Source organism: Rhincodon typus, chromosome 21, assembly GCF_021869965.1.
Source record: "Rhincodon typus isolate 14 chromosome 21, sRhiTyp1.1, whole genome shotgun sequence".
Taxonomy (NCBI): domain Eukaryota; kingdom Metazoa; phylum Chordata; class Chondrichthyes; order Orectolobiformes; family Rhincodontidae; genus Rhincodon; species Rhincodon typus.
In genome coordinates this window covers 40,358,557-40,380,144 of record NC_063352.1, presented here as the reverse complement: position 1 = coordinate 40,380,144, position 21,588 = coordinate 40,358,557, and the positions used below count along the sequence as shown (strand labels likewise).

The window sequence follows — 21,588 nt, the reverse complement described above, 5'->3', positions numbered from 1 at the left end:
GCAGGTGGACCGCAGCAGTTCAAAAAGGCAGCTCACCACCACCTTCTCAAGGGCAACTAGGGATGGGCAAGAAATGCTGGATGCCCACATCCCACAAATGATAAAAAAAGCCCAAATGGTCTACATCAGCGATTATGCTCCATACTCCATGGACACAATCTTAGAAAGGCCTGAAGGACATGGAGAGAATCTAGTGAGACTTATCACGACTTCAGGAACAATTCGCTGCTTCTGTTAACTCAGTTCCAAACATGGAAGACAGAATCTCACCAGGCAGTAGCAAGTTGCCTCTCAACAGGGGCTATTGCTTGTTAACAACCTTATTACCTGCACATTAATGTGCAGCTTTCTATGCTGCCAACCTCCATGAGAAAACTAGACACTGGGAATTCTCAACATGGTCATCAGGGAGGAGTCCTGGTGCCTTCAGCTCACCACTTGCTTCAATGGGTCTCCATGTTGCACAGCATCAAACAGCATCGCAGGGTGAAGTCAACAGTCACCAGCTGTACACACACACCCACCTCATCCACAGATCCGGTAATTGTCAATCATGATCCTTATGGCACCTCTCCAATCCACTTGCAGGACAATTAGGAAGTTGAGAGCTGCATTTCAGGGTGTACCAGCAACTCGCTGCAAGGACAGTCCCCCAGTTCTTGGATTTTCATAGAATCGTAGAATCCCCACAGTGTGGAAGCAGGCCATTCAACCCATGAGCCCAGCCCATCCCTCTGAAGAGCATCCCACCCAGATCCACTCCCCTACCTCCTCTCCCTGTAATTCTGCACTTCTCATAGCTAAACCACCTAGCCTGCACATCCCTGGACACCACGGGCAGTTTAGCATGGCCAATCCACCTAACCTGCACGTCTTTGGACTGTGGGAGGGAACCGGAGCACCCCGAGGAAACATTCTCCCAGGGAGAAGTGCAAACTCCATAAAGACAGTTATCTGAGGGTGGAATTGAACCTGGGTCCCTGGCACTGTGAGGTAGCAGTGCTAACCACTGACCCACAGTGCCACCGCGATTTTGCCAGGTTGTAGCTCAGGCCAGTTCGCTTGCTGTTTGCTGCACCTACCCATACACTCACAGCAACTCTGCCTTGCCATTCCTTGCAGTCGTACAGTCAGGAAGCTGGCTTTGCGGGTCATCAGTCCCCACCATATGGCAGTGTGCTATTTCAATCCCATACCAGCATCAAATACCAGCCGCTTCCCCAGCAAGCACATTGCACATGCAGCAAAAGCAGGAAATCATGCCTCAAAGTTTTTAGGGGAGTAGTGCTCATTGAAGTCCATAGAGGCAGCCATTCATGAGGGGTCCTGGCCCAGTGCGTCAAGAGCAACATCCCTTAACCAGTCCAAGGGATCAGCTATGGTTCAACATCTGGGCAGGGAGGTATTGGTTAGGAGGTCTGTGCATTTGCAATCCAGGGCATGGGGTACCGTCAGTCTTGTGGCTCCATAGTGGCCTGTCATGTGTTGGGGTTTAGGGGCTTATGCAGTCAGGGAGATGGAAAAACAAATGCCAGGATCCTGGGTCAATCTCACCCAGGGTTTTCTGTAGTTTTAATCAACCTGTTCAGAGATGTTAGGACACACACCACCCCACCCCAGAGCAGGTGGAAATTGAACCCAGGCTGCCTGGTGCAGAGGTAGGGACGCTACTACTCTACCACAACAGCCCAAGTCTAGGACTGTCCTGCTCTGAACAAGAATCATACCGGACTCAAAACTCAGTTTCTCTCTCCACAGGTGTTGTCATTCCTGCTGAATTTCTACAGCATTCTCTGTTTCTGCAGTGTTTTGCTTCAATGCAATAAAAATGGATGGAATGGAGAAATGCGGGAGGGGGAATCATCCATGGTCAGGAGCTCCTTGGCTATGGGGTAGGCCATGCTTTGCAGTGTATGACCACACTTAGATTGGATACGCCAGGGTCTGGGTGGGGGTAAGGTGGGTAGGTGCGGAATCACGTAGATGGTTTGGGTGGACACCTGTGGAGGTGTGGAACCTACGGGTTTCACAGAGGGGCTACCAGGAGGTTGAGGGTCTCATCAGCACGTAGAAGCAGAGGCTGAAACCCACCCCCCCATAAAGAGCTCTCTGTCATCTTCCATCATTCCAGAAATCAAAACTACACAACAGCAAAGAAACCAGCTGCGACCCTACCGGGAGTGGGTGGGCTATGTGTCTTGACCTGTGAAGGAGGGGATCTGCAAGTCCAACCAATTTGAGGACCTTATAGAGGGCAAGAACATTTTATACAGTCCCTTGCATTGTACAGTGCACAAATCTTTGGGCTTCCTAACCCCCGACAACCTTATCACTCTCTGCGTGCTGTACACCTCACTGTCCCAGACATTGCTGACTGAAATAATTCCACAGAGGCCAGTATCCTGTCACCAAATCACCCTTTATTTACACATGGAGAGCCCTAGATACTGATCCAACTCCATCAGAGCCAGCTGTCAGAGCGAACAGGGTGTCTGACACTCCTATTCGTATCTGTCAGCCTGGGCTCCCTGATTGGACAAGATTAACAGCCCCTGTCAGGGAACTCATATGAGGTCGACCTGGTTGACCTTGTAACAATCACTACAACCCTCCCTCTCTGGGTCCAAGGTCATCGGCCGGTTATGTTTTTTGTAGCTCCTGGGACATATTAGCATCCGGTTAGGTTCCTGCAACTCTGCTTCTGATGCAAGCAGCATGTAACACACATTAGCTCAACTCTTGCACCAGGAGCGTCTCGGAATAAAGTCATTCTCCCATTCGGGCAGCAAAGGCGTGGTGGTGACATCTGCCATGTCCATCTCAGATCCCAAGGTCTCTTCAACACTTGATGGAGTGGGACAACCTATGGGTTCCAACAATGTTACCAACTGTTCTGAGCAGCTGGACACATTTTGCTCCCGCACCATTTGCAAGTTTGCAGCTTTCATATGGTCCACATGTGTCTTCAGGACAATCTCTCCTACTCGAACTTTATACGCCACAGGACCTGACCGCACATTGACCATGCCTCTTACCCATGCAGGACCATTCCTGTGGTTCCTACACCAAACCTTTTCTGCTGAAGTAATTTACCCAGCCTTTCCCACGGGGGCGCTGCTGGTGGTAATTTTTGCCCTTGTTCGCACACTGAGCACTGCCCCAACAACGTGACTATGCCTGCATCCAGTTCTGGCTACCAGACATAACTTCTTGCCAACATCTTCATTTTGGAAACCCCTGGATGACCCTGTTGGAGTTCAGCCAGTATCTGGTAGCGACATTTTATTATGGGAAACAAGAATCATTCTTGTTTCCCATAATAAAATGCCATTCTCTACTGTGATCTGGTCTCTCCATGTCAAAAAAAGTTTCATTTCTAGTCCCCCATCACCAGCAGCTGTTTCAGTTTTGTCAGGACCTGATCTTTCTGCGTCCAAAGTCTGATATTGTCAGCTGTGACTGGAAGTGTGTCCAAAAAATTTAAAACCATGACAGACTCGTTCAGTGGCGGTACTACTGGTGGTGTATCTGCCAGTGGGAGGCAGTTCAATCCATCCACTTTGGCTACTTGGCTTCCTGGATGGTATTAGAGCCCACTGCTGAATTTGGCCTGAAGCTATGGGTAGCGCTGCCTTGCCCTCTTTAAGGACACTTAGCAGGGGTTTGTGGTACATTATTATTACAAAATTATGCCCGTAAAGGTGTTGGTGGAACTTCCTGACTCCAAATATGGCCACCAAACCTTTCTTCTCTATCTGGGCATACTTATGCTCTGCACTAGCCAAAGTCCTGGATACATACTGTATTGGGCATTCCTCTCCATTGGGCCACCATATGAGCTAATACTCATAGTGCCTTACGGGGAGGTATCGAATGTCAATACCAGATCTCATTTGAGATCATAGTGTGCCATCACCTTACAGGATGATATCTGTTTCTTCATTTCCCTGAAAGCTATGGCTTGGCTAAGCAACCATTTCCAAGGCTGACCCTTTTTTATGAATTGATGCAAAAGTGCCAGGATGGAGGCCAGGTTATATATGAACTTTCCACAATAATTCACCAGCCCAAGGAAAGACCTCAGCTCCGGCACAGAGACGGAAGCCAGGTACCTTTTCTTGCTCTCACTTTATCTTCCAACAGGTGTAACTTGGTCTTATCGACTATATAAACCACGTAGACCTGAAACACAAATTTTTCCTTTCTGAGGTGCATGCCCGTCTGGGAGAAACATCTAAGGACTATGTCAAAAATAATCATTGACTGAGCGTCCACAGTGCTCCAGGATGAAAAATTCCAGCCCTCTGAGTGAAGCAAGTTCTCCTGATCTCCTCTGAAATGTCTGATCCCATATCTAGAGACTATGACCTGAGTTCTAGACTCTCCAATCATGGAAAACAAGCTTTGAAACTCTGTCAAGTTCTCTAAGAAGTGCGTATATTTCAATTATATCACCTTTCATTCCTCTAAACTTTTAAAAATCTAGGCCCATTCTACTCATTCTGCCCTCATTGGTTCCTGAGATAAGAGACAGATATTTAATCAGGTGACCCTTTGTTGCATCTCATTTAGGTCAAGCTTAGGTAAGTTCACAGCACGCCAGCTCTATATAGTTCTATCAACAGTTCCTTTCACTTATTTTCCACATCCTTTTGCCTTATTAATTCTTTGCTCACCTTTGCACTTTGCAATTCATATTCAAAAGGGTCCCCCAAGCCATCTGAATGCAACCATTTCTGAAAACATCTGCATCTATTAACACTGCACATGTTGGAAATCTGAAACAAACACAGAAAGTGCTGGAGAAACTTAGTTAGTGTTTTGAGACTCTTCTTTGGAATCCTGGTCACCATTACTTTGCAGTCTCTTAGCATTCTCCTCACCTGCCCACCTGGCTTTGTGTCAGCTGCATTGTTGGATATATTACACTCGGTGTCCTCATCTAAACCATTGGCGTAGATTGGAAGTATGGATTCTTGCAATATCCCAAACCAGTCTCACACCATGCCATCCTGCAAATGCCTTGTTATTCTAACTCTCTTGTCTGTTTGTTAAACTATCCTCTGCACCTGTTAATATATTACCCCATCCAATTAATGCTAATCCAGTGCGTCGACCTCATGTGCGGCACCTTATTGAATATCTGCTGAAAGTCGGTGTCCAGTATCTGTCATGGAGGTCCTGCAGACAGTGCCAGACTAGCATGGTGAGGGCATTCATGCTGTCATTAGCAGAGAAGATGACCGGCCTTGTGCATCATTGGCATTCCCCAAGCTCCATCGGAATGCCCTGCAACTCATATACTCCACTTGCTGCATTTTCCGTGATAAAGCCAGTTGTAGTATCTGTTTGAAGCCCAATTGGGCTTCAGCTAGTAGGTACTTTTGCATAGTTACATCATTAATCCCACATACTAAATAGTCTCTCAAGGCCTCATTAAGAGTTAACCCAAAATCACATGCCTCTGTCAGTCATTTTAACCTCGTCAAAAATCCCGATCAGATTCCTCTGGAACTTGAACTGCCGAGTAAAGCCGATAGCGTCTCAGAATTAGAAGACATTTGGGGTCATAATATTCCTTAACTAAATCTGTCAACTCTTGAAAGGTTTTCATATCTGGAGCCTCAGTGAAAGTTAGGCTCCTAAGAACAGAAAAAGCTGTGGGTCCACAAGCTGTCAGTAGAATTACTTGTTACTTTTCATCTGCTACAATGTAATTTAACAGGAAGAAATATTGCATTCTTTCCACACACTGGGCCCAGTCTTCGACAGGCAGGATCAAATGGGTCAAGCATCCCAAATAATGGCATGATGCTAGAAATGCTTACCTCAACTCAAAGACGACTGTCGTCAGTGAATTTCTTCAGGAATGTGCTTTTCTCTCATTACCAGTGAAATAACTCCACAGTAACCATGTCACCCTTTATTTACACATGGAGAGTCCTTGATATTGATCCAGCTCTGTCAGAGCCTGCTCTCAGAGTGAACTGAACCTCTGACACTCCTGCTTATATCTACCAGCTAGGGCTCACTGATTGGACCAGATTAACAGCCCCAGTGGGGGTATCCATATTCTATGCAGGCCACCTGGCTGACTTTTTTACAATCATTACACTGACCTCTCCATTTAACACTAACACTTCTGCATGTGGAGGCCAGCGAAACAATAGGGATAATAAGAACTGCCGATGCTGGAGTCTGAGATAACACAGTTTGGATCTGGGGGATCACAGCAGGCCAGGCAGCATCAGAGGAGCAGGAAAGCTGTTGTTTCCGGTCGGGATCCTTCTTCAGAAAAATAATAGGGATATTTGTCCAAAGGTTGATCCCAGCAGAACCCTCTGTTCCTCTTGCTTCCATGTTTTGCAACAGGCTGTCAACACAGATATCACTCCATGGCACATCCTGTATGGACATGTTATTAGACATGTGGCATAATTATCTTCAGAGCTAGACAGAGTCTCAAACAAACAGATGTAGTGCAAAACCATTAATACTTATGAATATCAATAGTTCAATATCATCTGGCTGCAACTTGCTCTCAAAGGTTTATCTTTTCTCTGTCTGTCGACTCTGATGGGGCAGCTCATAGAAAAAGCTGATGGGTATGCATGCATGGGTGCTTGGCACATTGACAGGTCTGCCAGGGAGCCTGTTGTTATTGTCAAGACACATAGCAATGTTGAAACCAATAGATTGGAAGGCTTTCTGAGGCATTCCCTAGGGGAGTAGTGATGGTTGCAATTATGCACAAGCCCGATCATCCTCTCTGCTAATTACAGCATGAATGCCCTCGTCACTGCAGGACCTCCATGTCGGATACTGGACACCTAGTTTCAGCAGATATTCAATAAGGTGCTGCACATCAGGTGGATGCACTGGATTAGATTGGATGGGGTAATATATTAACAGGCGCAGAGGATAGGTTAACAAACAGACAAGAGAGTTGGAATAACAAGGCATTTGCAGGATGGCATGATGTGAGACTGGTCTGAGATATTGCAAGAATCCATATTACCAATCTATGCCAATGGTTTAGATGAGGAAACCGAGTGTAGTATATCCAACAATGCAGCTGACACAAAGCCGGGCAGGCAGGTGAGGAGAATGCTAAGAGACTGCAAAGTAATGGTGACCAGGATTCCAAAGAAGAGTCATGCCAGTTTCAAAACATTAACCTTGTGTTTCTTTCTCCACAGATGCTGCCAGACCTGAGTTTCTCCGGCACTTTCTGTGTTTGTTTCAGATTTCCAACACATGCAGTGTTAATAGGTGCAGATGTTTTCAAAAATGGTTGCATTCAGATGGTTTGGGGCCCTTTTGTATGAACTGCAAAGTGCAAAGGTGCACAAAGAATTAATAAGGCAAAAGGATGTGGAAAATAAGTGAAAGGAACTATTGATAGAACTATATGGAGCTGGCGTACTGTGAACTTACCTAAGCTTGCCTGGATGAGATAAAACAAAGGTTCATCTGATTAGATATCTGTCTCTTATCTCAGGAACCAATGAGGACAGAATAAGTAGAATGGGCCTAGATTTTTAAAAGTTTAGAGGAATGAAGGGTGATATAATTGCAATGTATAAAATTCTTAGAGAACTTGATAGAGTTTCAAAACTTGTTTTCCATGATTGGAGAGTCTAGAACTCAGGTCATAACCTCAAGATATGGGATCAGACATTTCAGAGGAGATCAGGAGAACTTGCTTCACTCAGAGGGCTGGAATTTTCCATCCTGGAACACTGTGGATGCTCAGTCAATGATTATGCCTATAATAAACAGAATGGCCCTCCCCAGTATTCATCCTAAAGTCATACATATAAGCCGAAAGTAGTGTTGAGGTTATGATAGCGGAATTATTTCCCAGGGTGCAGGAGATCAAGCTGTAAAACTGAGTTCAATAAATCTGCAAATGCTTGAGGTGGTGCTTTGAAAAATGGCTATAAATAAAAATCTTCTCAGTTAATGTGGAAATTTAGGAAATGTTGGAACAGGAGGAGGCCATTCAGCACCTTGTGACTGTACTGGCATTCTATGAATTCATGGCTGATCTGTGGCCTAACTCCACATAACTGCCTTTGGTCCATGAAATAACTGCACAGACGTTGGTATCCCGTCACCAAGTCACCCTTTATTTACACGTGCACCGTACACTGCTGTGATCAGCCAACTCACTGTCAGTCCCTGAAGTCAGGAGACTCTGAATCCACTGTTTAGATCTGTCAACCAGGGATCCCTGATTGGCCCTGGTTACCAGCACCAAAGAAGGATCTCATACTCAACAAGATCCACCTGGTTCTAATCACTACAGTCTGTACCCGTTAAAACCTTTGTCTAATAAAAAAATACACATCGCAGATTTAAAATTAATGGTTGATCCAGCATCCTCTATTGAGGAACCTTAAGGCCCCTTTAGACTCTGAACTGCAATGTCTCTGAGTTTAGCCTAACGTGGATGTCTAGTAAAGCTCTGGAGTGTTGATCAGTGTAAAATATTGCTATAGTGAAGCCCTCAATCCTCTGAATGATCACAATGTCAGCACTTGTTACCTCCCAAGAAAAGTTTGTTGCTGTTTTCTATAATTACATCCGGGAGAAGACAATTTAGGGTTTTCGTCCTCAGTACTGACCATTTCCAGATCATCCACCTGTACAACAGGATTGGCCAAACCCCATGAACAATTCAATTGCTTTTTTTATTGAAAATATACATAAAAGTTATTTTTCAAATATATTAAGACAAAAAGAACAAATGTGTATCACATACATACTGGGTAAAACAGCAAACCATATAAATATGTATTGGTAAAGACACTAACTATTGTTTAACATAGAAGACAAACAAATCATATGGCAGTTTCAAATACACTGTTTTCCAATTTGATGACCTGTATTCTTGCTGACTCAGCATTAAGTGCAACACAGATAGCAATGTCTGCCAGTGCTTTTCTCTGCTCACCATTTTTTGTCATGAATGTTATCAGTTCCATGACCCAGGGCTGGGGGAGGGGGTAGTGGTGGGGGTGGGGGTGGAGGAGGGGGTGGGGTTGGGAATGGGCTGGGGAAGGGGGTGGGACTGGGCATGGGGGTGGGGGAGGCACTCTAGACCAGAGGCAGAATCTGAAAAAATAAGGTCCTCAGCTGATTCAAGTCAGTGTCAGCTCTACACATGTCCGGGTTCCAAAGAAGGTGTCAACCAGTGGATTAGAATTGGGAGAGAATGGCAACTTGAGCCTGAGAGCCTTCATGTTCCGTTCTCATCCAAAAACAGGCACTGAAATCGTACTCCTCACCTCTGCCCATTCCTGAGCCCTACTGGCTTTTACCCTTATAATGTGACTTTTGCTCAGCTACTGGCTACATTACAATCAAGCCAATCAATACAGGAGCTTTGTTATAAAAACATGCACTAAGAAAAGTATTTTGAACTTTAAGTAGTGTCTTCATTAGGAACATAGGGTTATTGATACAGGAGTAACCCCTTGGAGTCTGGTCAGTTGTTGAATGAGGTTATACTTAATCTGCAACATAATTCGAAATTCCCACCTTTGTCCCTTAGCTCTTAACATCCTTGCTGAACAAAAACGTATCTAGAATGAACTATTCATCTGACATTCAATGCTGTTTGCCAAAGGGAATTCCAAACTTCTACCACCTTTCACTCTACAAGGAATCCATGATAAGAAAATTCATTAATATTTCTGTGAGATTTGGTAGGCAGTAATAAGATAAATCTTTATTGACTGCTTTTGGATTACTGTCATTCCAGCAACAGTTCAGAGTTGCCCTAAATTATTTTGTTTTACAATTGATCAGCACCATGTCTAGAAAGCTAGTTTAAAGTCATTTCAAAGTTATAAATAGCGTTCAATCTACTTGTGCTGAGCTGGTTAAACCTTCTTCAATTTCCTTCATGTGATGCTGGGATACATGGTTCCTTCCATTTCACACAGTAGGCAGCACAATCACAGTTTATGAATGATATTGCAAAGCGATCCCCAACACAGTGATGCATGTGGAGAGCAGGAGACTGTAGCTGCTGACTGAAGCAGAACCAGGCACTGGAAAATAAAATGAAATGATGAGAAATAGACTAATAATAATTATCCTCCAAAGTATTCTTTAGCCTTTCATGAGTTAGCATCTTTCACAAACATTACTTCATGCAAAGAGGCTGCAAGTGTAGTTTTCAAATTAGCATTTTCTTTAACACTACGTTGTTACATTCTTCCAGTTAGACTCAGTGATATATGCTGTTAACTGGTTTTGGGGCACCATTATGGAATTCATAGTGACTCTGTGTAGATTAAATGCTTAAGCATACATCAGTATTTTCAAAGACAGCACAGCTTGCAAATAAAAGATTTCCCATTTGCTCCCATGATGATGTTCTTTATCATAGCCAATGCTCTTGTCAGTACATTAATAACTGTAAAATGCCACTTACATGGCAAAATGGAAAGATTCCCAAGTCCAGCCGGTGATATTCCACCTCTGAGGCCAATTCCCAGACTCATCACCTCAGCCACTGTGTGTGTGTTAACCCAACGCCGCACTATCTCATGATTTTCATTTTCTTTAAGGGAATTCAGGTTAATTCCAAGCAGATCTCGAATGTTCTGGGCAGTGAGTTTCTGAAAGATATGGAATAGCCACAATACAATGACAACATTGTCCTCAGTCTTGGTTCCACATTCTTTCTGAAATGATTCAAGGACAATCAGGTACATAAGCAATATGGAAACAGAATGTCTCACCTATTTCCTGTTAATAACACAAGTAAGCATTTATCCCAAATGTTTCCAGTTCCCTTCATCCACCAATCCAATCTAATAATACGTGTTAACAAAGTTTCTTCTTCAACATTGAGTCTTTCCATTCTGCCAATGGATTTAATTCCACTTCTGATATGACTCCCTCCAATTAACTCGAGCTGTGTAGCTCTAACTGAGTGGAGCTATAAATTGTCTTTTCAATTTGAAACATCAGAGGTTTATACATGGAATCCCTACAGTGTGGAACATACCATTGGGCCTAACAAGTCCACACCACCCCTCCAAAGAGCATCCCAACCAGACACATCCCCCTATCCTTTCCCTCTAACCGTGCATTTCCCATGTCGAATCCACCTAATTTACATATCCCTGGACACTATGGGCAATTTAGCATGGCCATTTTAGCATGGCCAATCCATCTAACCTGCACATCTTTGGACTGTAAAAGGAAACCAGAGCACACAGCGGAAACCCACGCAGACACAGGGAGAATGTGCAAACTCCACACAGTCGCCTGAGGCTGGAATCAAGCCCAGGTGCCTGGTGCTGTGAGGCAGCAGTGCTAACCACTGAGCCACCATGCTCTTCAAAACTAACACAACTGGTAGTGAACCAGCTGTCTGTACTTGACCCTGCAACATTTCAGTTCCATTATACACATGGAAATGAATGACAACTGAAATGTTTACTATGGCATTTTTCACTTAATAACAGTCAACCAGTCCAAGTGCACCCCAGTCCGAGTGCACTCCAATCCCTCTTTAAACCTGGTTGAAGTGAGATGAACTTCATGGTTCCTTTTCCTTCACAGCTGAGATCATGATGTTCAGTTGTGGTCTCTAGTCTAAGCAAGGTCTCATAAATATAGCAGTTGTGCAGCAAGGAGGTGACCTGTGGTGATTAACATGGGCTGGTGTGAATGAATTCCTGTTTCTGGGCACTGTATCTAATATCTGGTTTCTGTGTGAGGTGTTAAAGAGCTGGATGTTGGTGCAGGTCTCCACTGATACTCACTTCCACTTCTACTGGATTGAGGCTGCTGAATGTCTCAAAGTCCATGTTGATGTTGCCAGCAGCTAAACTCTGTAAATCAGACGCTTGTGCACCACCTTTTACAGAACAGAAAGAACTATCAGCTCGCTATTTCTAAACAACAACTTTTCATAAAAATAGAGTGAAATGGAAGATTTAATTCATTTGGTATTAATAATAAACTTTCTTCGTTAAAGATGGTAATGAACTGAAAATTAATTGATGTGTATATTTTTTCAAATAATCATCAAAGCAGATTGTAATATAGCTTACCAATATATGGCTTGAGTTGGTTAAAATAGGCTTTGGGATCACCAGCAAGATCCTGGAACGCAACTTTAGCGATCCCAAAAAGTATGTCTTTCTTCGCCTGGGTACATGTGGAAATATTCAGTGGTTTGGCTTTCCTGCAACAAAGTGGTAAGGCTTTTTGTTAACATTGACACTTAGATGACTTAGGTAGTCTGTGCTCAATGACAAGGTCATCATTTCATTTTCCCTCAATTAAGCAAATGTCCCTGTTCACAAAATATTCCTTTGGAAGTCTGCAGGTTTGTAATGTCACAGCTAGGTCAAATAGAGAGTAGGAGAGTAGAGTTGCAGGATAACTTTAGAGAATCTGACACTCACTTCAGTTCACTGGGAAGGATGGTCCTGAGGTTCTCTTCACTCAGAGTACACAGTAATGGACCGCCAATCGCATCCAATGCAACCGCATTTAGTGGCCCAGATCTTTGCAGATAATTTGCAATAATTACATTGGTCTGAAATGAAAGAGAAAAGTTCCATTTATTACTTTTTGCCCCATATATACTATAAACTCAGAATGTTGTCTGATTGTGTATCCATTCTTTTCTCTTTTTTGCTTTGTGAAACATGTGAGAGCTTAACTACTTATGCAGGAGAAAATACAAGATAAGCTTACTAGGAATCCATATCAGTATCAATAGCATGGGTGCAGAGGCAGTGGAAGGATTTATGAGAATGGCCACAGCAATGAGGGATTTCAGTTCTGATGGGTAGATTGCTGAAGCCAGGACAAGTCCCCTCAGAAAAGGTTGAGGGGCAATCAGACAGAGATGTTCAAAGTCTGCATCGAATAAATGGGGAGAAACCGCTTCCTTTGGTGCAATGGTCAAGAACCAATTGATACCAATTTAAGGTGAAGAACCAAGAAAACCCAAAGGCAACACAAGGAAAAATATTCTACAAAATAAGCGAATCAAGAATTCAAAAACATAAATTGCTGGCAAAACAGTTTTGATGAAGAGTCACCAGACTTGAAATGCTAACTCTTTGCTTTCTTTCCACAAGTACTGCTAGACCTGCTGAGTTTCACCAGCAATTTTTGTTTTTGATTCAGATTTCTAGCATCCGCAGTTCTTTGTTTTACTTATGGATTGAGAATTCACTGTCGGAGAATACAGTGGAAACAGAATCAATTAAAGCTTTCAAAACAAAATGGCTGTGTCATCAAAAGAGAATTTGCATCTATAGCCTAATGGTGATGAGTGGGACTAGTTCAGCTGCTCCTGCAGAGGCTCAGCACTGACACAGTGGGTCTCTTTCTGCACTGACATAATTCTCTTATTCTATGATTCTCACTGAAATGTAACAGAAAGTAACAACTGAAGTGCCCTTAGGTTCTGATTGAGTTGCTCTTTGTTTGCAACGCTCAGTAATGTCACTACCATCAAAGTTCTTTTTGTCAGAAGCAGATCTTTGTCGATGGGATTCTCTCCATATACTCTTCATTTAGTGACCTTGCTATGACTGATTTCCATCTGCAATGTCACATGGATGGATACTGTAGGTTTCTTTTAGTTCAAAGAGCATTTTTAAACTATCTGATGACGAATGTGTTGCCACATCACAGGTAGCAATAAGGTTCCATTTTATCCCTAGTTTTTCTCATCATCCATCACAACCCAAACAATATTTGAATTCAGGGTACAACACATGCTCTTTGATTGGGTCACACAATCAAAAGCTCGCTGCTAATCCATACCGTGTTCAAATTTGGGCTATTCCTTAGAACAAGTGCAAGGGTATCTGCATTTGTTATGTTCCACATGCTGATCTCTTCGGGACCGTACACAGTAATTATGAATCCCAGCTGTCGAATCCGTTCTTCTGGCAGTCCGCTTGTGTGTATCTGTTCCAAAATATCAAAAAATATATATTCAGTCAGATTAAAGTGCACAGGGTGTCAAAACTACGTTTATAAACCGTGGATCTCCTATAGACTGTGTAATGGCTGTGGGTATCTCCTTATAGCTACACAGCAATGGAAGACTAATGGTGGGACTGTGCACCACCAATTGGGCCCTTGCTGTGGGTCATATTCATCAGGTCAATTTTATATTGGTGACCCCATCATGTCTTGTCCAATTGCTCAGTTCACACCCTTTATCTCCAGTCATACATTCTTCTTTGAAGGTTGGGAGTCTTACAGGTTAAATTCACTTGAAATTTGGCCACCTGCCTCTGCAGCCTAGGTGTGTAATTGACTCAAGCAATTCAAACTTCTCAAAAACTACAATCTAATCTTTCATGAGGTGCACCAAGATTTGAAAGACTGCATTTATTCAAAATCCTTAGACTTTACAAAATGAGCTACATGTTGAAGCAAGTAATATGTTGGGAATCTAGACAAAAGTATATGGCAGAAGAGATTAGAGGGTGGCAATGACAGATTTAGATGAGAAAAAATGTGATGAAGGCTTGAATGGAGCATAAACATCAGCATGGACTGATGGGGCTAAATGGCCTGAATCTGTGCAGTTTCTATGCTATCCCATACATAGATGACTCTTAGCCATCAGGTATGTTGGATACTAGAAGTATTCATCCTAGGAAGAATATATCTCCAAATGATGCAACCTTACCTCTCCCAATTTTCTTTTTAGAACAAGAAGCTGATCTCTGCTGAAAGCTGTATGTCCCAGTTCAGTAAGGTTTGCAAGCAGCACACTGTTGTTCAAACAGGCATCTAACTGTTCAGCAGGATAAATCGTGGGTAACAACGTATTGGTGGTCATATCTTTTGTAATGAAGCCTTTGGTACAATCTGCAAGCACACAAACACATTTGCATTGGACACATGCAGATGCCAATTTGTAGAATGAAATTGTTATAACGCAGAACATACTGCCATACTGCCATTCCTTTTGCTGGGAATGGAACACTGAGCCTGAGGCATAGGACATGACATGTTGCAGGTTCGCAAGATAATCTGTCAATGTGCCACATGAGGTGACATTAAAAATGACGACCAAAGGTTTGGTCATTGAAGTGGGATGTAAAGACTGTCTTAAAGGAAGACAGAAGGGGATGCAGGCAGAGAAGTTTATAGAGGCAATTCCAGATTTTGGAGTCTTAATAATATGGCTGCCTATAGTCGAGCAATTAAAATTGGGATTGCTCAAGACGTCCGTATTGGAGACACACAGATAGCCTTGTGGTCTAGAAATAGCTACAATGATAGGGAGGTGTAAGACCACAGAGAAATGTTTAAAGAAAGAAAAGGAGGCGGTATCCATCCAAAAATCTATGTATGGCCAGTGAGAACAATGTTGATGCATAAACAGGACTTGCTACTAATTTGGATATGAGCAGCATAGCTTTGGATGGGCAGAAAAGCATGGTGAGTGGAAGATGGGAAGCTGACCAGAAAGGCATTGCAGAAGAGAAGCCAGGAGAAAATTGTAGCATGGATGAGGGTTTCAACAGTCAATGAGCAGGAACGGGTCAGAGTCAGATGATGTTACACAGGCCTACATCAATAAATAAATTACTCACCAGTGGCACGTTTCACTCGTCTTCTTAACAATATCTGCCTGAGTCCTTGGGATCCTTTCTCACCTAGAGCCTGTGGAGGGCCAATCAAGATATTCACTCCTACATTTACTTATATCATACATTTTAAACATGTAATTAACTCAATAGCCATATAGCTTGATTTAAAGGCTGATTGACAGTGGCTCAGTGGTTAGTTCAGTACTGCCTCATAGCACCAGTGAACTAGGTTTGGTTCCACCCGCAGGTGACTGTCTGCGTAGAGTTTGCACATCCCCCCCATGTCTGCAAGGATTTCCTCTGGGTGCTCCAGTTTCCTCTCACGCTCCAAAGATGTACAGGTTAGGGTGGATTAGCCAGGCTAAATTGTCCCATATTGTCCTGGGATTTGCAGGTTAGGTGGATTCGCCATGGGAAATGCAGGGATACAGGGGTGGGGTTGGGTCTGGGTGGGGTGCTCCTCTGAGGGTCAGTTTGGACTTGATGGGCTGAATGACCTGCTTCCACTCTCTAGGGATTCTATTATTATTTTACACACAATGAGGAATGTGTGATGTGAATGACCTCTGCAATTATTCATTGGTTACTGCTGTTTTTTAAACATTAATAAAACAGAACACAGGTCAATTTCTCACATAGTCTCACTGTTCTTATCAAATTTGCACTTCTGAAACTTTGCCTTAATAATTATACAGTACTTTAAACCAGTCTGATCTAGGAATGATTGTGACCTCTAGTTTATCACTGAATTGTATTTTCAACGATGTGCAAGAGAAGATATGAAATTCCACTTACCGGCTGAGCATTCAAAATGGCCAGAAAGTAACCTAAAAGGAAATATCAGAATAATCTGTTAAAGGAAAGTTCTACAGATCATTTGTTCATCAAAACGTACACACTTCATATCTCAGTACAACATCTTATAGCTCCTAAATGAACAAGTCAAAGAGGAGGAGAAACTGTTTCAGATCCCCAAACCTAAAACATGAGCAACTGAATGTTGATTATCACAGAAGTCATTGTGTGAATCAACCTCCTACTGAAGTAGAGTATTTATGTAAGGAGTTCAGATGAATGAGGGGACAGTCTCATGGAGACTTATAAAATTCTAACAGGACTGGGCAGGGTAGATGCAGGGAGGATGTTCATGATGGTGGGTGTGTCCAGAACCAGGGTCACAGTATGAGGAATTGGGATAGACGATTTAGGATGGAGATAAGGGGACATTTCTTCACCCAAACAGTGGTGAGCCTATGGAATTCATTACCACAGGAAGTAATTGATACCAAAACATTGAGTGTATTCAAGAGGCGACTAGACATAGCACTTGGGGCAAATGGGATCAAAGTTTATGGAGAGAAAGCAGGATTAGGCTATTGAGTTGGATCAGCCATGATCATGAAGAATGGCGGAGCAGGCTCAAAGGGCTGAATGGCCTCCGCCTGCTCCTATTTTCTATGTTTTCATGTATGATTTGTTTGATTATGATTCAAAACAATTCTTACCACATTACACATGACAATAAATCAAATCAAAATATACCTGCTACTGTATGGAGCAGTCCCATTGCAATACCCACAGTGAATCATTACAGTATGAAGCTATTACAAAGCAACAGAATGCTTCAACAATGTGCTATACAATTAGATGCATAGTGCTACTTCTTATTTAACACATTCTTCCTTAGAAATTTTCTACTGTGAGACATTAAGAGATTAGTGAAAGAATCCTGCATCAATTAGCACTCCAATATATTCAGGAGATCTGTGAAATAGAGTTCCAGAAGTTAAATTGCTCTGAAGATAGACTTGAATTCTGATTAGAGGTTTTTGTTAGCGGTACCGAATTCAAAGTGCAAGACTTCTTCAGCCAGCTGAATACAAAATATAATTCAAACACATTGAGTAACAGGCCATTTCATCTGCAGCTGACTGCACAGTTAAGGACCTCTGCTCTGTGAAGCCAACGTAGTCCAAAAATGCATTGTTTTTATTTCCCTGGCTTTTCACAGTTGTGACCTGAATTAGGCCACAGATAGGTTCCGGAGTTGAACAATAGCAATTAACAGCATTAACCTACCAATGACAATGAGCGTCATGAACTTCATTGGAAGGGTGCAATTGGACACTGGTGTGTTTGCCATCATATCTGGTCAACTGTGAAACTTTTTAAAACCAGAACCAAGTTGGACTTTCCTGTAAAAAGGGAATAAAGGTCATGATTAGCATACATTTGGTGAAGTAGCAACGTCCACGTTTTTCACAGCCAGAGATAAAGCATGGCCGAAGAGAAACTAGTGGACCCCAAGCTTGAATGTTTGCTGTACTATCTGTTTCCTTTAAGTACAGTTGTTGACTTATCACATGGCATTGAGAAAAGGTGCTGTCAGTGCTGAACTCCCACACTGCATTGAGGAAAGGTGCTGTCAGTGCTGAGCTCTCACACTGTATTGGAAAAAGGTGCAGTTGGTAGTGTGATCACACATTACTTCCAGTTTTGTTGATTAATTTTGTGAAATCAGCAGAAAACTTTAGTCAATTGCATTTCCTATAATTTGCAATTTGAAATGTTTTTCAGCCTCTGGTTGCATACTGGATGTGGAATTTTTTTTTCTAATTTGGAAGACTGTTACATGTTGAATTTGTTTGCAAATCTTGCAATGTTCAATTGCAATAATCGTGTTTAGAAAATTTTATAAATAAGGTATGTTGTTGGAAAAAGATACCCTGCCTCCTTATTGAATAATTTTTATACACAAACTGAGTCGGAAGCCTCTGAATTCTCTGACTTAAAGGAGGTTTCTCAATGGGATCCAGGAACAAGGGAATTAGACAGCATAAAATCCCACAGAGTCAGCTGCATTGGGAATTCTGTGTGGTTCCAACCTGCAATTCCAGCCTATGTTGCTGCAAGTTTTCTAATCGTTGGAGTTGTCTGGGCCATAATGATCAATTAAGGGGAAGTGATAGCCGAGTGGAATTATCACTGAACTCTCAGGTCAGGTATTGTTTCAGGGACCTAGGTTTGAAACCTGCTGTGGCAGATTGTGAAATTTGAATTCAATTTGGGAGAACAAAAAATCTGGTGTTCAGAGTCTATGCTGACCATAAAACCATTGTCGGGAAAACCCACCCAGTTCCAGAGAAGGACACAACCTCCCTTAGCTGGTCTGACCTATACGTGACTCCAGTCTCACAGCAATGTGGTTGACTCTTAACTGCCCTCTGGGCAATTAGAGATGGGCAACAAATGCTGGCCTGGCCAGTGACTCCCATATCCAATGAATAAGCAAAAGAATTCTTCTACTTCCATCGCACCCATGAGGTTAAGCTAATTTTAAACAACTGAGCCAATCAGTTGGCCTTTAATTCAACATTGTTGTTCGACAAGAAGAAACCTGCAAATGCAAGATGAAAATTTAAAATACTACATAAACTGCAGAATACAGCAGTCGATATGTGTGAGGAGGTGATCTTAAAATGACCTTTTTTGATTGAAGTCTTGATGCTGAAAGAAGGACAAGCTTCCTGGAGTAAACTCACAGAGCCTCCTGCAACAGCATGTTCCAAGCCCATAAGTTGTACTGCCTGGAGGAGGTAGAAGGGCAACAAGCTGTGGGCAAACACCACCACCTGCAAGTTCCCCTCCAAGTCACATACTCTCCTGCCTTGCAGTTCAATCGCTTTGCCTTCAATGGAAAGGGATCAAAATCCTGGAATTGTGGCAGTTCAAGAAAGTGATGAGTCATCACCTCCTCCATGGAAATTCGGGATGGGGAATCCCATAAAGAACAAAAACATCCTTTACCAAGGAAACAGTTTTAATATCACAGACAGGCTAATCCTCTGGGAACAATGGGATCAAATCCCACCATGGCAGCTGGTGGAATTTAAATTCAGTTAATAAATCTGGAACATAAATTTGGTTTCCACAATGGTGACCAGAACAGCTTATCATCAAAAACTTGGTAAAAACATGATGATCTTTAGGGAAGAAAACCTACCATCTTCACCCAATCTAGTCTGAATGTGTCTCCATCAATGTGGCTCACTGTTAGCTGCTCTAGGAAATGGCCCATGAATCCGCTCAGACCCAGGGCAGTTAGGGATGTGCAAAAAATGCAGCCCCTTGCTAATGGCCCCGATGTCCCATCAAAGAGAATAAATGAGATAAAGATGTCTTTCTTGCTTTATACATTGAGCGCTGGCTGAAATAAGTGCTGGAAAGAAAGGCTGATATCCAGCTCCCTTGCAGATTGTTCTCACTGTACTCTGCCAAATAAAATACTTGATGTCCATCCCGTACAATAGTCACACTGTAGTCAGACAAGGTCAAACTAGGGTGCATGTAGACCAGCTAAAAGATTTCAGAGTATGAAATCGGTCCACACCAACGTAACAAAATAGACTTGAAACAAATCAAAAATTAATTTTTCACCATTTTTCCACTGGAAAATTCACAAAACAATCATTCAAATTCTTTTTGGAGACTCATTTCCTCATCTTGTCATTGGTTTAACATAGTTTAAAATTAAAAATCCTTGGCAGTACTTTCCAAGTCAATGGAAAATAAAAACTGTTGCATCAATATCTTAGCCACTGATTCTTTACAAATCGATCACAAATCGCGGATCAATTTCTCTCACCCACAGTATGGATCTGCAGTCACAGTAAAGCTTGCATTAAACTGAAATAATATTGCACCGCAACAATCAATGTAAAGTGAAAACCTTTCAAGTTATCTTGAAACATTTTCTCCAAGTAAATTCTTATCCTTCACATCCAAAATTATCCGTCTTAAATAAAGGCTATATCAAACCTTGAAAATGTGTCTTCTGTGAAAACTGCTGAGCACTGCACTGAATGAACGAACAAACCTCCAGGATCTTATAGCTGCAGCCATCCCCTTAAGGCTATTCTTCTCATGAAAATCTGGGTGTGGTTCTTACATCTTTTAAGAACATTACCTGCTTTCTAAAGTGTTCGCGTATATAAATGATGTAAACAATAACATCTGAAGGGGTGGTTCACGCTTTGAAGCTATTTTGGTTATTTTAGCATCCACAGAACAACAGCTGTAATAACTTAATTCAGTTAACGTAAACAGACATTCACCACATTCTATTCTCTGCCGTCATTACTTTGTTACTGTTCTCCTCTCTAGTTCCCATGACAAAAAACACATACCTCATGCCCAGGTGTCATGTTTAGAGGCAGCTGGCCTTCAACCAGAACGCACCAGAAAATACTCACCATTTACTCAAGCTTCTCCAACTACATTGGATTATATCGAGTCAACTACACAGAAACAGTGCATTTGGATCAGGAGGCTTTTTCTGGCATTTCTGCTGACATGTGCCTTCACACACCCTTAGCCCATTAATCCCATTCATAATTTTGGAGACCTCTATCAAGTTTCCTCACAACTTTCACTTTTCTAGGGAGAAGACCCCATATTCTTTAAGTCTTTCTTAGTGGTAATGTGCTAACTCCATCACTGTGGATAATAGTCATGGGTAATTTATTAATTAACCACAAGACTATAAAACCATCATGTACGAGTGGAAATAGGCCATTCAGCCCATTGAATCTGCTCCACCATTCAATGAGATTGTAGTTGATCTGATAATCTTCAACTCCACATTTCTGGTTTTTCTCCATATCCCTTGATTTCCTTACTGATTCAAAATCTGTCTACTTCAACATTTAACGTACATAACAACCCAGCCTCTGCAACCCTCTGTGGTAAAGAATACCACTAATTGACTACCATCTGGAGAGAAGAAATTTCCCCTCATCTGTTTTAGATGTGTGATCCATTTTTCTGAGATGATGCCCTCTGATCCTAGACTGTCCGCAAGGGAAAACAACATTTCCTCATCTACAAAGACAAAGTTGCTGGAAAAGCTCAGCAGGTCTGGCAGCCTCTGTGAAGGGGAAAACAGAGTTAACGTTTCGGGTCCGGTGACTCTTCCTCAGAACTT

General features: G+C 42.4%; 1 protein-coding gene across 1 annotated transcript; it reads right to left on the bottom strand.

Moving 5' to 3' along the window:
* Positions 1-9,046: 9,046 nt before the first annotated feature.
* LOC109913066 (mesothelin-like protein) lies at positions 9,047-20,518 on the bottom strand. The gene is made up of 11 exons (XM_020512526.2): positions 20,424-20,518; positions 17,685-17,800; positions 16,401-16,432; positions 15,609-15,678; positions 14,696-14,877; positions 13,816-13,962; positions 12,438-12,571; positions 12,081-12,214; positions 11,790-11,884; positions 10,448-10,634; positions 9,047-10,061 (listed from the first exon to the last, which is right to left on the bottom strand). The coding sequence occupies exons 2-11, from the start codon at positions 17,749-17,751 to the stop codon at positions 9,973-9,975; spliced, it is 1,137 nt and encodes a 378-aa protein (XP_020368115.2). The 5' UTR covers positions 17,752-17,800; positions 20,424-20,518; the 3' UTR covers positions 9,047-9,972.
* Positions 20,519-21,588: the final 1,070 nt, after the last annotated feature.

Excerpts from the sequence above, each read along its gene's own strand:
- LOC109913066 (XM_020512526.2), bottom strand. The coding sequence starts at position 17,751 with ATGATGGCAAACACACCAGTGTCCAATTGCACCCTTCCAATGAAGTTC. Across the intron at positions 13,963-14,695 it reads TAAAAAGAAAATTGGGAGAG|ATACACACAAGCGGACTGCC; the intron begins GTAAGGTTGCAT and ends ATTTTGGAACAG. Across the intron at positions 11,885-12,080 it reads CCAACTCAAGCCATATATTG|GTGGTGCACAAGCGTCTGAT; the intron begins GTAAGCTATATT and ends GTTCTGTAAAAG.